Source organism: Panthera leo, chromosome B4 (assembly GCF_018350215.1).
Source record: "Panthera leo isolate Ple1 chromosome B4, P.leo_Ple1_pat1.1, whole genome shotgun sequence".
Taxonomy (NCBI): domain Eukaryota; kingdom Metazoa; phylum Chordata; class Mammalia; order Carnivora; family Felidae; genus Panthera; species Panthera leo.
The window spans coordinates 37405686-37420907 of record NC_056685.1 but is presented as its reverse complement, the minus strand read 5'-3'; the positions used below and the strand labels follow the sequence as shown (position 1 = coordinate 37420907).

The 15222-nt window shown below is 38.0% G+C and overlaps 1 protein-coding gene across 1 annotated transcript in view; it reads left to right on the top strand.

The window, feature by feature from the left end:
* Positions 1–3340: 3340 nt before the first annotated feature.
* LOC122224102 (maestro heat-like repeat-containing protein family member 1) overlaps positions 3341–15222 on the top strand; it is a 95257-nt gene continuing 83375 nt past the window's right edge. Inside the window, exon 1 of the mRNA XM_042945488.1 lies at positions 3341–3359. Coding sequence (XP_042801422.1) covers positions 3347–3359 — 13 coding nt within the window. The 5' untranslated portion in view covers positions 3341–3346. The remainder of the gene's footprint in view (positions 3360–15222) is intronic.

Here is a 15222-nt window from a genome sequence, read left to right as displayed (position 1 = left end):
GTGGCTGCACCAGCTTGCATTCCCATCTCTGTTCATTTTTATGTGCCCAGTAGAGCTGCCTTTTAGGAGAGAGTTAGGTTGTGTATTTGTTACAGTTACTTAGCACTGTTTCTTGAATGCATTTGGCACTCAAAAGTATTCATCTAGTGTTCAACCAAAGGGCTACTGTGTTTTTTTAAAGTAATCTCTCTGCCAAACATGGGGCTCAAACTCACCACCCCTAGATCAAGAGTCGCATGCTCTATTGACTGAACCAGCCAGGAGCCCTAAGGGTCTACTGTATTAGTATTTATTAGTATCTACTGTATTAGTATTTATTTGTATCCTTACACCTAATACTGGACACATAATAAATTAATGAAAATAATGACTAAATGAATGATTGCAAGTATTTCTGCAAGGTGAGAGGAAAGCAATAATTTATTAGTAGTGATAGGGAGGCATTTGGGATTGTTGCCTCTGCTGTTGTAGGGTAGGTTTGGGACTCTGAAGGTTGGCATTTCCTAATTCTAAATTTGAAACTTCAGTAAATTACTACTAGGTGGATAAAGTCATATGAACCATGGGTCTTTGTCTAAGTAATGTACTTTTAGGTGTGATTAATTAATTGAAAGGGAATATAAAAGTGAAAAACAATGTTTAGAGGTTATCTTCAGCCATGGTGATAAGCCCTCTAGATAATTACTTATTACTACAAAGTCATGAAGTAGATTTTTAGAAAAACTTTCTATTGTGGAAAATTCTAATCATACAGAAGTCAAGAAAATAGTGTAGTCAGCCTTCCTGTTCCCATCACTAAATGTACTGTTTATTAGCTCATAGCCATTCTTGTTTCACATATACTCCCACCCATTTCTTCCCCTCGCTTATTATTTTAAAGCAAATCCCAGACATTATATAATTTCATCCATAAATATTCAGTATGTATCTGTAAAAGATAAGGTCTCTTTAAAAAAACATAAGCACAATACCATTGTCACACCAATCATCCCACACAATTATTCTTCAATATCATCAAATATTCTGCTATCTCCAAATTTACAGTTTCATATATCTTTTTTACAATGTGTTTGTTTGAACCTGGATCCAAATAAAGTCCCACTTCATGATTGTTTGATTTGTCTCTTAGCTTTTTTGAACTTTGATTTCCCCTTTCATCTCTTTTTTTCTCCCTTGTGATTTATTTGTTGAAGAAAAAGGACTGTTTTTCCCATATTTTGGATTTTGCTAATTATAGCCTCATGATGTTGTTTTACATGTCCCTCTGTTCTTTGTATTTACTATAAATTAGTTTGTTCTGGTGGCTTGATCAGACTCTGGTTAGAGATGTGGGGGGCAACAGAGATAATCATATCTGGATGTCTTTTTTTTTTTTTTTTTTTTAGTATGTTAGCAGCTATTGATCAATTATGAATTGAAAAATGTTGGCATAGGGTGCCTGGGCAGCTCAGTCGGTTAAACATCCAACTTCAGCTCAGGTCATGATTGTGAGTTCCAGCCCCGTGTCAGGCTCTGTGCTGACAGCTCAGAGCCTGGAACCTGCTTTGTATTCTGTGTCTCCCTTTCTCTCTGCCCCTCCCCCACTCACACTCTGTCTCTCTCTCTCTCCCTCTCTCAAAAAATAAATAAACATTAAAAAAGTTTTTTTTAAATGTTGGCATTATTATATCATTGCTTCTCCCTTTATTAGTTGGTATACTTCTGGAAAGAGATACTGCTCTTTATAAACTGTTTTTGCTACCCAGTGCTACAATTTATATAGAAAAGCCTGAATAATTGCTTGATTTTTATTACCATTTTTCAAAATAATTTTTTTTATTATGCCCTTCAAAGGTGGCCACTTTTTTCCCCCTTTAAGAATCATTATGAACTCAGGAATTTAAATGCGTTTGATGTATTTTAATACATTGCAATTATTAACTTTGTTAATATGCAAAATGTCTCATCTTTGGTCAGAAGGAGTTATTTTTATTTTCTTCTTGATTTCTAGTGACTAATGATGTTGAGTGCTTTTTTTTACGTGCTTATTGGTCACTAATATATCTTCTTTGGAGAAACGTGTATTCAGATCCTTTGCCCATTTTTAAATTGAGTTATATGTATTTATTATTGAGTTGTAAGAGTTCTTCAGGATACAAGTCACATATATCTATATGATTTGTAAATGTGTTCTCCCATTCTATGGATCATCTTTTCACTTTCTTAATGTGTCTTTTGAAGTGCCAAAGTTTTTAATTTGTCATTTTGTTTTCTCCTTGTGCTTTTGCTTTTTGCCTAATACAAGACCACAGAAATTGACTCCTATGTTTTCTCCTAAGTTTTTGTTCTAACATTTAGGTTAGATGTGACCTATTTGAGCTAGTTTTTGTGTATGGTGTGAGGTAGGGGCCCAAATTATTTTTCCTCTGAGGTTATCCAATTGTCCCAGCACCATTTGTTGAAAAGATGATTTCTTTCCCATTGAATTTTGGTACTTTTGTAGAAAATCACTTGACTATAAATGTAAGAGTTTATTTCTGGACTTTCAGTCCATTTCCATTAACCTGTATGTCTATATTTATGCCAGTACTACACTGTCTTGATTATCTTTGTAGTAAGTTTTGAAATCAAGAAGTATAAGTCTTCCAACCCTTCTTATTTATTTATTTATTTATTTATTTATTTATTTATTTATTTAAATGTTTGTTTATTTATTTTGTGAGAGTGAGCATGAGCAGGGGGAGGGGCAAAAAGAGAGGACAGAGAGAATCCCACGCAGGCTTTGTGCTGTTAGTGCAGAGCCCAATGTGGGGTTACCATGAACTGTGAGATCATGACCTAAGCCAAAATCAAAAGTTGGATACTAACCAACTGAGCCACCCAGGCGCCCCAACCTTTCTTTTTAGGATTGTTTTGGGATTCGTTGCATTTCCATATGAACTTTATGATTAGCTTGCCAGTTTTCACAAAAAAGACAGCAGGGATTTTGATAGAGATTATGTTGAATTTGTAGACAATTAGGGGAGAATATTCATCTCAATTATGTTTAGTCTTCTGATCCATGAACATGGGATGTCTTTCTATTTGTTTAAGTCTTCTTTAATTTCTTTCAGCACTGTTTTATAATTTTCATTGTACAAGTCTTACACTTCTTTTGTTCAGTTTATTCCTAAGTATTTTATTCTTTTTTATCTTATTGTGAATGGATTAATTTTCTTAATTTCATTTTCACATTGTCCATTGCTACTGTATAGAAATACAGTTGGTTTTTGTATATTGATTTTGTGAACTTGCCAAACTGGCTTATTAATTCTAGCTTTTTTTTTTTTTTTTAGTGGATTTCCTAGGATTTTCAATATACAAGATCATGTCATTTGTGGGTAAGACTGTTTTACTTCTTCCTTTCCATTTACCCTATTCAAGTCTGAACCTGGAGTGCTTCTCCTTGGCCCCTCCTCTCACCTTTCCTTTTTATTTTTTTTTAAGTTTACTTATTTATTTTGCATGCATGTGCAAAATAAGTTTATTTATTTTCCATGCCTGTGCATGCACAGGCAGGGGAGGCACAGAGAGAGAGAGAGAGAGAGAGAGAGAGAGAGAGAGAGAGAGAGAGAGGGAGAGAGAGAGAATCCCAAGCAGGCTCCATGCTGTCAATGCAGAGCCTGACACAAGGCTCGATCTCATGAACCTTGAGATCATGATCTGAGCCAAAATTAAGAGTGGGGACACTTAACCAACCGAGCCACCCAGGTGCTCCTTCCTCTTGCCTTTTCTTTCTGTCTCTTTTTTTAAAAATAAAAAAATGTTTATTTATTTTTGAGAGAGATAAAGAGTGCGAATGGGGGAGAGGCAGAGAGAGAGGGAGACACAGAATCCAAAGCAGGCTCCAGGCTCTGAGTTGTCAGCACAGAGCCCAACATGGGGCTTGAACCCACGGACTGTGAGATCATGACTTGAGCCGAATTCAGAAACTCAACCAACTGAACCAGCCAGGCACCCCTCCTGTTGCCTTTTTTTTTTTTTTAATTTTTTTTTTTACGTTTTTATTTATTTTTGAGATAAGGAGAGACAGAGCATGAACAGGGGAGGGTCAGAGAGAGGGAGACACAGAATCTGAAACAGGCTCCAGGCTCTGAGCTGTCAGCACAGAGCCCGATGTGGGGCTCAAACTCACAGACCGTGAGATCATGACCTGAGCCGAAGTCAGCCGCCCAACCGACTGAGCCACCCAGGCGCCACTCCTGTTGCCTTTTCTAATCAACTGCCTAGTTCTGCCTATTTTAACCTCCAAAGTATCTTTGTAATCTGTTCTTTTCTCTTCATCTCCACTGCTACTACCTTAGATCAAGTGACTATTATTTCTCACTCCTCCTCAAATCCACCTTCCACATTACCCAAAGGGTGATTTCTCTAAATCACAGATCCTCTGATATGTGAACCCTTCAAAGATTCCCATTGCCATAGCATGGCAAACAAAGTTTTTCCTCCTCAGTTTCATTTTGTACACTTCCACCAAATATTGAACTCATTAATGCACTTAAGATATCAATTTTAACAGCTACATGACACTTACATCATTTGGAGATATTGTACATTTTTTTTTTTTTTAAATTTTTTAACGTTTATTTATTTTTGAGACAGAGAGAGATAGAGCATGAACAGGGGAGGGGCAGAGAGAGAGGGAGACACAGAATCGGAAGCAGGCTCCAGGCTCTGAGCCATCAGCCCAGAGCCCGACGCGGGGCTGGAACTCACGGACTCACAGACCGTGAGATCGTGACCTGAGCTGAAGTCGGACGCTCAACCGACTGAGCCACCCAGGCGCCCCGATATTGTACATTTTTGATGGGTTCTGTGTGTACTTCCCTTTACCTATCATGTTGTCTCATGCCTCAGGGCTTTTTGTGTATCTTGTTCCTTCTCCTTCCATATTATCCCCTCTACTCTGTTTCATCCTGAGAAACCACACTCACCAGCCCATTCTTTCTGAAAGCTTCTCTAACTCTTACAGAATTAATTATGTGCTCATCTCTATTTTTTTCAGAACATTGTACATGCCTATAATATTGCACGTATTGTCCGATAATTGTCATGTGTTCTTTACTAAGTTCTTTGAGGTCAGCAATCATGTTAGATTTATCTTGAGGGGCGCCTGGGTGGCTCAGTCGGTTAAGCATCCGACTTCAGCTCAGGTCACGATCTCGCGGTCCGTGAGTTCGAGCCCCGCGTCGGGCTCTGGGCTGATGGCTCAGAGCCTGGAGCCTGCTTCTGATTCTGTGTCTCCCTCTCTCTCTGCCCCTCCCCTGTTCATGCTCTGTCTCTCTCTGTCCCAAAAATAAATAAACGTTAAAAAAAGAAAAAAAAAAAAGAAAAAAAAAGATTTATCTTGAATACCCTCACAATACCTATCATATAGACAATGCCAAAAATTTTTTGTTGAGCTCACTTGAATTAGGCTTTTTCTATAAACCTTGCTTTTAATAGACCATTTTCTAAATTGTCAAACTGTTTACATTTTCAAAAGAACATACTTAAAAATAACATTTTTTTAGATGAGAAAAGTAACATATGTTTATTTAAACTGAATGGTACTTATAGAAAAGTCCTTAGAAGAAAATAAAAATTCTTTGTAAATCTACCATCTGGATATGTTACCATTTTGATGTAAGCTCTTCCACTTTTTTCTGTGGACTCATATGTGTTTGTGTATATATGTGTGTGTGTGTGTGCATAATATATGTGTGTGTTTTTAATTTTTTATTTTGAGAGAGTGCAAGCGGGGGAGGGGCAGAGAGAGAGGGGGACAGAGGATCCAAAGCAGGCTCTGTGCTGACAGCAGAGAGGCCGATGTGGGGCTTGAATTCACAAACCCATGAGATCATGACCTGAGCTGAAATCAGACGCCCAACCAACTAAGCCACTCAGGTGCCCCTACATGTGTGTTTATATAATGTACACAAATACGTATATATTCATATATACTACACATATATTTTATACACATATATGTATATGTGTAGTATATATGAATATATACGTATATATGCATATATGTATACACATATGTGTATGTGTAATATATATGAATATATATGTATATATATAAAACAGTATGATACATACTTTTTGTAGCCTGTCTTTTTTAACTTAATGTAATATTAATGTTTTATCATGTCACTAAATATTATTTTACAAAATTATTATTACTTTTTAAAGATTTTATTTTATTTTAAGTAATCTTTACACCCAATGTGGGACTTGAACTCACAATTCTGAGATCAAGAGTTGCATGCTCCACCAATTAAGCCAGCCAGGGTCTCCTACAAAAATTTTTGAAAATATTTTTTAAATTATTAAAACAATTTTTTGTTAATATTTATTTACTTTTGAGAGAAAAACAGAGTGTGAGCAGGGGAAGGGCAGAGAGAGAGGGTGACACAGAATCTGAAATAGGCTCTAGGTTCTGAGCTGTCCACACAGAGCCCAATGCAGGGCTCAAACTCATGAACTGTGAGATCATGACCTGAGCCAATGTCAGATGCTCAACTTACTGAGCCATCCAGGTGCCCCCCAAATTATTTTTAATTACTGTACATATATGTATGTACTGTGATGTAAATATCTATGTATTGTTGAGTGTCAAGAAAATTTTGAAATTTTACTTATAGACGAATAATGCCATGGTAAATATTTTTGTATATAAACCCTGTGCACACCTTTGGTTCAACATAACGAGTTTATTGAATAGTTACTATGCAGCAGGTATTGTAAAGAAGTTATAATAAAGCCATTTCTCTCCAGGAGTCATAATTGGGGGAGGGGAAGCTCTATTCTACCTTCGGTTCTTTAGAATAGGAGCTGGTGGGTTAGTTCCAGGGTACACATTCCAGGTTTGGTTGCTAAGGTGTAATTGTTTCTCAATAATTGGGTAGTATTCCCAGGAGACACTTCTATGCCATCTCAACTGCTTCCTCATAGTGCTGTTGTCCATCTGGTGTGGGCAAGAAGGAGAGAAACAGGGACTGGAGCAGGGTCAGGCCTAGAGAGAAGGTGAGTCTGAACATGAGAAATGAACTAGACAGGGGTGGGAAAGGAATGGATTCAAGGGACTTTTTTTTAAAGTTTATTTATTTATTTTGAGAGAGAGAGAATAAGCAGGGGAGGACAGAGAGAGAGAGAAAGAGAGAGAATCCCAAGCAGACTCCATGATGACAGTGCAGGGCTCGAACCCATAAACCATGAGATCATGACCTGAGCTGAAACCAAGAGTTGGCCACTTAACCGACTGAGCCACCCAGGTGCCCCATTCAGGGGACATTTAATAAGTAAAATTCTCTGTCCTGGCAGGGCTGTGGATGGTGTGGGAGAGAAGTCAAAGATGACTGAGACTTAAGCTCTGCCCAGAGATAGGGATTAATTTTGGGATGGAGAGAAGATAATATGTTCAATGTTGGATGTGCTGAGTTTTAAATACTACAAGAAATGAAGAAGTCTAAAATATAGAAATAACTATTTGCAACTTAAGGCCTAGGGAGACAGATTTTGTTACTCTGAAATTACTCTATATTTTTCTAACGAAGTTTAAAATTTACCAATTCTCTATTTTTCTTCTAAAGAAGATAAGGATCTTAAACTCCTTAATTAGCCTGCAACCTCACCCTTCTCATCTTTTGTGCTGTGTTGTCTAATGTTTTCATTCCATCATGGTTTTAACTCCCTCAAATTAGAGGTTATTATTATATTTCATAGTCAATACTTATTTAAACTTACCAACCTCTCAGTCTCCTAACAGAAAATAAATTACACACTCAAATTAGGATAATTCAAGGACAGTTTAACAAATAAATTAAAGCAACTATTTCTAATGAGTATGTGTGAATAGAGATTAAGAAACCCACAAGATATTAGGGTACCTGTGTGGCTCAGTCAGTGGAGCATCTGACTCTTGATTTTGGCTCAGGTCATGATCTCAAGGTAGTGGAATTGAGCCCTGTGTTGGGCTCCACACTGAGCGTGGAGCCTGCTTAAAATTCTTTCTCTTTCTCTCTGCCCCTTCCCCCTGCTTGTACTCTTCCCTCTCTTAAAAAAAAAGAAAAGAAAAGAAAGAAAGAAACCCACAAGAGATAGTATAATATGCTGGAGCTGATAGCAACCAGAGTTTTATCACCCCTAGACCTGAAGGGATCTGGGGAGGGAGCCACCATGAAAAGCTGAAAGGAGAGTAATACATATAGGGCTATCATGAGAGAAATAGTGACCTCAAGGTATACACCCAGCCAAAGACCACCATGATAGGAGGAAACAAAAATATATACTCTGATTTGACATCTTTTCTTTCTGCAGTGTACTATTAGGGCTCCCCATTGGCAAAACCCAGTTCCAAGCCAGAGGACAAGGGAGTTTATTTGATGTAGCTTCCAAAGCATTTAGCAGAGTGTAGAAGAGTGTAGGCAAGATCTGGAGAGCCAACAGAAGATATTCAGGATACAAAGTGTTTTACTAATTCTTAGTACATAACTAATACATTTCTTGAATCTTCCTCCTCCTTTCCAGGTTTATTTTATTCCTTGCTGAAATAAGGAAATATACTAGTATTTCTTTCATTGGGGGCTTACAAATAAAAAATTTCTTAGCCTATCTGGAAATGTCTTCATTTAGCTTTCATTCTTGCATGATATAGCTGAGTATAAATTTCTAGATTGATAGTTATTTTACCTTATTTATTCATTCATTCATTCATTCATTCATTTATTTATTTGAGAGAGAGAGAGAGAGAGTGTGTGTGTGTGAGTGAGCAGGGGTGGGGCAGAGGAAGAGAGAGAAAGAGAGAGAGAGAGAGAGAATCTCACGGGGCTCAATCTCATGACCCTGATATCATGACCTGAGTTGAAATCAAGAGTTGGATGCTTAACTGATTGAGCCACCCAGGTGCCCCATGGTTATTTTCCTTCAAAACTTGGAAGCTATTATTGTGCTGTCTTCTCTGTTGTTGCTCATGAGAAGTCTGTCTGGTAGTCTTGCCTTTGTAGTTAATCTTTTTTCTCTGAAGCATTTAGTATTCTTTTGCTTTCTCTGGTCTTTTATTTTATTCCAGTGTATGTAGATATGGATCGATTTTCTTTATCCTGTGAAAGACTTGGTGTTCTTTTTCAATCTGAGGATTCATATTTCCTTTAATTCTGAAAGACCAGACATTTTCACTTCAACTATTAGCTCTTGCCTGTTTATTCTTTTGGAATTCCCATTAAGTGTATATTGGAGTTTTTCATCCATCTCTCTAAACTTCTCTTTTATTTTCTTCTCTATATGTCTGTGCTATATTCTGGGTCACTTTTGCTACTCTTTCTTCCAATTCACTAACTCACTCTTTAGCAGTATCTTGTCTACTATGAAGCCTATCTACTGAGTTGTTTGATGTCTATGTTTTTCTTTCTGCATTATCTTTTAAAAATATAACTTCTTGTTTCTTTTATGTAAAATCCTGTATTCTTTTTATAAAGATTTTTTTATGTTTACACACTTTTTAAAGACAGAGAGAGAGCACAAGCAGGGGTGGGCCGGAGAGAGAGAGAGGGACACAGAATCTGAAACAGGCTCCAGGCTCTGAGCTGTCAGCACAGAGCCCGACACAGAGCTCGAATCCACGAACCGTGAGATCATGACCTGAGCTGAAGTTGGATGCTTAACCGACTGAGCCACCCAGGCGCCCCCTGTATTCTTCTTACAGTTCCTATTTTTTTATTAAAAAATTTTTTTTATGTTTATTTATTTATTTATTTTTTTTAACGTTTATTTATTTTTGAGACAGAGAGAGACAGGGGGAGGGGCAGAGAGAGAGAGGGAGACACAGAATGGGAAGCAGGCTCCAGGCTCTGAGCCGTCAGCCCAGAGCCCGACGCGGGGCTCGAACTCACGGACCGTGAGATCATGACCTGAGCTGAAGTCGGATGCTCAACCGACTGAGCCACCCAGGCGCCCCTATGTTTATTTTTTGAGGGAGGGAGAGAGAGAGAGAGCGCGTGAGTGAGTGGGGGAGGGGCAGAGAGAGAGAGAGAGAAAGAGAGAGAGAGAGAGAGAGAGAGAGGGGGAGACACAGGATCTGAAGCAGGCTCCAGCCTCTGAGCTGTCAGCACAGAGCCCGACATGGGGCTCGAACCCATGACCAAGAGATCATGACCTGAGCTGAAGTCAGATGCTTATCCGACTGGGCCACCCAGGATCCCTTACAGTTCCTGTTTCTTTTTTTTTTTTTTTTTTTTTTTTTTTTTTTAATTTTTTTCAACGTTTATTTATTTTTGGGACAGAGAGAGACAGAGCATGAACGGGGGAGGGACAGAGAGAGAGGGAGACACAGAATCGGAAACAGGCTCCAGGCTCTGAGCCATCAGCCCAGAGCCTGACGCGGGGCTCGAACTCACGGACCGTGAGATCGTGACCTGGCTGAAGTCGGACGCTTAACCGACTGCGCCACCCAGGCGCCTCCTGTTTCTTAATTTAAAAACTATTGTGTTGGGGCACCTGGGTGGCCCAGTTGGTTAAGCATCCAACTTCAGCTCAGGTTCCTTCAGGAGATCCAGCTTCAGATCTCCAGGTTCCTGAGTTCGAGCTCTGTGTGGGGCTCTGTGCTGACAGCTCAGAGCTTGGAACTTACTTCTGATTCTGTGTCTCCCTCTTTCTCTGCCGCTCCCCTGCTCATGCTCTGTCTCTCTCTCAAAGATAAATAAACATTTTAAAAAAAACCCTATTTTGTTAAATAAACACACAGAAAGGTGCATGAAATGAGTAAGTAGACGTCAATGATTTACCACAAATCAAATATCTGTGTCACCACCATCCAGATCTCTCTATTGTGATCCTTCCTAGTCATTACTCCCTTCCAAGATAATCATTAATTTAAAACATTTTATTATTGAATTATAGTTGACACACAATGTTATATTAATCTCAGGTGTACAACAGAATGATTTGATGACTCAATATATTGTGCAATGCTCATTACAATAAGTGTAGTTACCTTCTGTCACCATACAGCATTATTACAACATTATTGATTATATCCCTATGCTGTCTTTTCATTTCTGTGACTTATTTATCTTATAACTGGAAATTTGGACCTCTTAATCCCCTTCACCTACTTCACCCATCCTTCCCCTGCACCCTTTCCCTCTGGCAACCACCAGTTTGCTGTCTGTATTTATGAGTCTGTTTCTGTTTGTTCATTTGTTTTGGTTTTTAGATTCCACATAGAAGTGAAATGGTTATTTTTTTAAATAAAAATCACATTATTGCTTTTCTTTAAAGTTTTACTACCTAAATTTGCATTCTGAAACACAGTAGTTTATATTTGTCTGTTTTTGAGTTTTTTATAAATACAATAATGAAGTATGTATTATTTTGTCTCTGGCATCTTTCACTTATTTTGTATTTGTTAGATTTACCCATATTGTTGCAGGAGATTGTGGTTTGTTTATTTGCATTGTTTTTTTTTTTTTTTTTTTTAACGTTTATTTATTTTTGAGACAGAGAGAGACAGAGCACGAATGGGGGAGGGTCAGAGAGAGAGGGAGACACAGAATCGGAAGCAGGCTCCAGGCTCTGAGCTGTCAGCACAGAGCCCGACGCGGGGCTCGAACTCACGGACCGTGAGATCATGACCTGAGCCGAAGTCGGACGCTTAACCGACCAAGTCACCCAGGCGCCCCTATTTGCATTGTTACATAGCATTCTATTATATTAATTTGTGTGAATATATCACACTTTATCCATTAGGATGTTATTGGACATATGAGTTGCAGTTGGGGGCTATTATGGATAATGGCGCTATGTTGCTATGCACATTATCTGTTGCTATTAGTAAGCATGCATTCCACTAGCTGTGTACCCAGGAAAGGATCATGGAGTATGCATATTTTAAGCTTTAGAAGGTAATAACAAATTGTTTTCCAAAGTGGCTGTATTATTTTACATCCCACTAGTAGTATGTGAAAATCCCCATTGTTCCAATCCTTGCTACACTAGTTATTGTAAACCTTTAAATTTAAGCCATTCTGGTGGGTGTGTTGCAATATACTTTTGTGGTTTTAACTTCTACTTCCCCAATTCCTAGTTAGGCTGAGCCGAACCTTTACATGTGTTTATGGACCATTTAGATATCCTCTTTTATAAATTCCGCTTAAGTCTCTTACCTATTTTTTTATTTGTGTTTTTCTCTGATTTGCAGGGGATTGTTATATATTTTGGATATGGTTACTATGTTGATCTTATGGATGATATGTATCTTTTTTCACTCTGAGCTTTACCATTTTTACTCACCTAATGGTGTCTTTTGATGACTGGTGAATTTTAATTTCTCTCTTACATTTTATTTTAATAAAATACCAAACCTATAGAAAAGTTGAAAGAATAATGTAATGAACACTTATTATTCTTCAACCTACATTCACCAATTTGCTAAAATATTTTGCCATCTTTGTGCTCATCTCATATTGTCTCTGTCTCTGTCTCTCAATCCATACACAGACACACACACATAAAGATCTGAATCATTCCAAATTAATTTCACACTTATATTATAGACTTTAAGTATTACAGCATGTATCCCCTTAAAAAAAAAGGAGGGCGTGCCTGGGTGTCTCAGTCAGTTAAGCATCCAACTTCGGCTCAAGTCATAATCTCGCAGTCCGTGGGTTTGAGCCCTGCATTGGGCTCTGAACAGCTCAGAGCCTGAAGCCTGCTTCAGATTCTGTGTCTCCTGTTCTCTGCCCCTTCCCCACTCATGCTGACTCCCTCTTTCTCTCTCTCTCACAAAATAATAAGTAAACATTAAAAAAAAAGGAAATTCTAATAACTTTATTATCTCAAGGAACTTAATATTGATACAATATTATTATTGTCATATAGCCTATGGTCAAATTTCCCCAAGTATCCTTGAAATTTTCTTTATAGCTAGAATTTCCTTTCTAGCTGTTTTTCTCCCCAGCTAAGATCCAATCAAAGATGATTATTGCAGGGACGCCTGGGTGGCTCATTCAGTTAAGTGTCTAATTTTGGCTCAGGTCATGATCTCACTGTTTGTGAGTTCGAGCCCTCCTGTCGGACGGAGCCTGCTTCAGATTCCGTGTCTCCCTCTCTCTCTGCCCCTCCGCTGCTCACGCTGTGTGTGTCTTTGTCTCTCAAAAAGTGAATAAACATTAAAAAAAAAAGATGATCATCGTATTCTCCTTTCACTTAAAATAGTCCACTCAACATTTTTGCCTTTACTTGTCTTGTAGAATGTCCCATAATCTGGATTTGACTAACTGTTTCCCATTTTAGATTCAGGTTAAACATAGTGATACTATGTTTATAGTACTACATGGCGATATGCATTCCCCATGGCATCATCAGGAACACATAACATCAGTTGTATTATTGATAATTTTAAGTTTGATCATTTGGTGTAGTGGTATCCATCAGATCTCTCTATTGTGAAAGTACTTTCTTCCTGTTATAATTAATACATGACATGTATGGTGATGCTTTGAGGCCTTGTCAATATTTTGTTCCTTGATATTTCTTGACTGCATCAATTATTTCATTTGTAGTTGTATTTCTATCATTCTCTCCCCCACTATAACTACCATGCATTTTTTAGCTCCAATTTGGGTCCATGGATTCCTTCCTTTTTCTTTTTTCTTAAATGGATTTTATTTAATTTATTAAAAAAAATTTTTTTTAATGTTTATTTATTTTTGAGACAGAGAGACATGGAGCATGAGCAGGGGAGGGTCAGAGAGAGAGGGAGACACAGAATCTGAAGCAGGCTCCAGGCTCTGAGCTGTCAGCACAGAGCCCGATGCGGGGCTCGAACTCAGGAACTGTGAGATCATGACCTGACCCGAAGTCAGACGCTTAACCGACAGAGCCACCCAGGCGCCCCTCTTAAATGGATTTTAAATCTATTATCATTCTTTTTTGATGTTCAAATTGCTGCTCATTTGGATAGTGAGAGAAACCTTTAATCTGGATCTTTTGTCCTTTTAATGCATACCCATTAGTTTTTGAGCACTTCCCTGTTTCTGGCACAAAAAGGTAGAGACTTATCTTGTACTTTTCCTACTCCCAATCAGTAATCATTTCTCCAAGAAGCTTTTTTTTTTTTTTTTTTTTTTTTTTTTTAAGACCAGGCTATGAATGGTATGTAGAAAGTCGATTTTAGGTAGTAGGTGTGGTCATTGCTTCTAGGCCTCTTCAGTGGACACAGTGATACTTTAAATCAGGAATTATTAATTAAATTATTTAAAATTAATTAAAATTTGAACATCATGGGCTCCCATTCCATATTTGCATCTGCCTTTTTCCATGGTAACAGTCCTGTTTCCTGAAAAACAGTTTGTTTCCTACAATATACAGAATAGTTTCAGAATCACTACCCCAATAACACTACCAATAACAAACTCAGTAAGTAAAGTTCAAGGCTTCTTTGCAGGTCTTTTTATCTTTAGAATATATCCCAATAAGGGCATATGCTTAAGGTATTGTGTTTAAAAGTTACTGGAATACTTTTCTGTGTAGTTATATAATCACTTTCATATGCAGTTAGGTTCACTTCTTTCTGTTTTATTCATTTATAGGGTCTGTCTTTTTTGTCCCATTTGGATTTAGCTTATTTTTGAATACATGAAACATTTACATGGTTGAAAAGTCAAAACTTTATAAAGAGGTAAAGCCAAAGAGGTCTTTTTTTAAGCTTATTAATTTATTTTTAGTAATTTCTACATCCAGCATGGAGCTTGAGCTCACAACCCTGAGATCAAGAGCTGCAGGCTCTTCTGACTGAGCCACCCATGTGCTCCAAGCCGAAGGAGTCTTGGTCTCATATTTCTCTCTTTCTCTTCCCTCACGCACTAATAAGTAACCATTTCTATTAGTTTCTGGTTTTATCCTTTCTCTGCGTTTTCTTTTCAAAAAGGAGCAAAACTTAGGGGCACCTGGGTGGCTCAGTTGGTTAAGCGTCCAACTTTGGCTCAGGTCATGATCTCACTGTTCGTGGGTTTGAGCCCCATGTCAGGCTCTGTGCTGACAGCTCAGAGCCTGGAGCCTGCTTTGGACTCTGTGTCTCCCTCTCTTTCTGCCCACCCCCCCCACGCTCTCTCTCTCAAAAGCAAATAAATAAACATTAAAAAAAATAAGCAAAACTATACACATACATAAGAATATATACATACACAAAAATGTACACATATATTATCATTTTATTACACA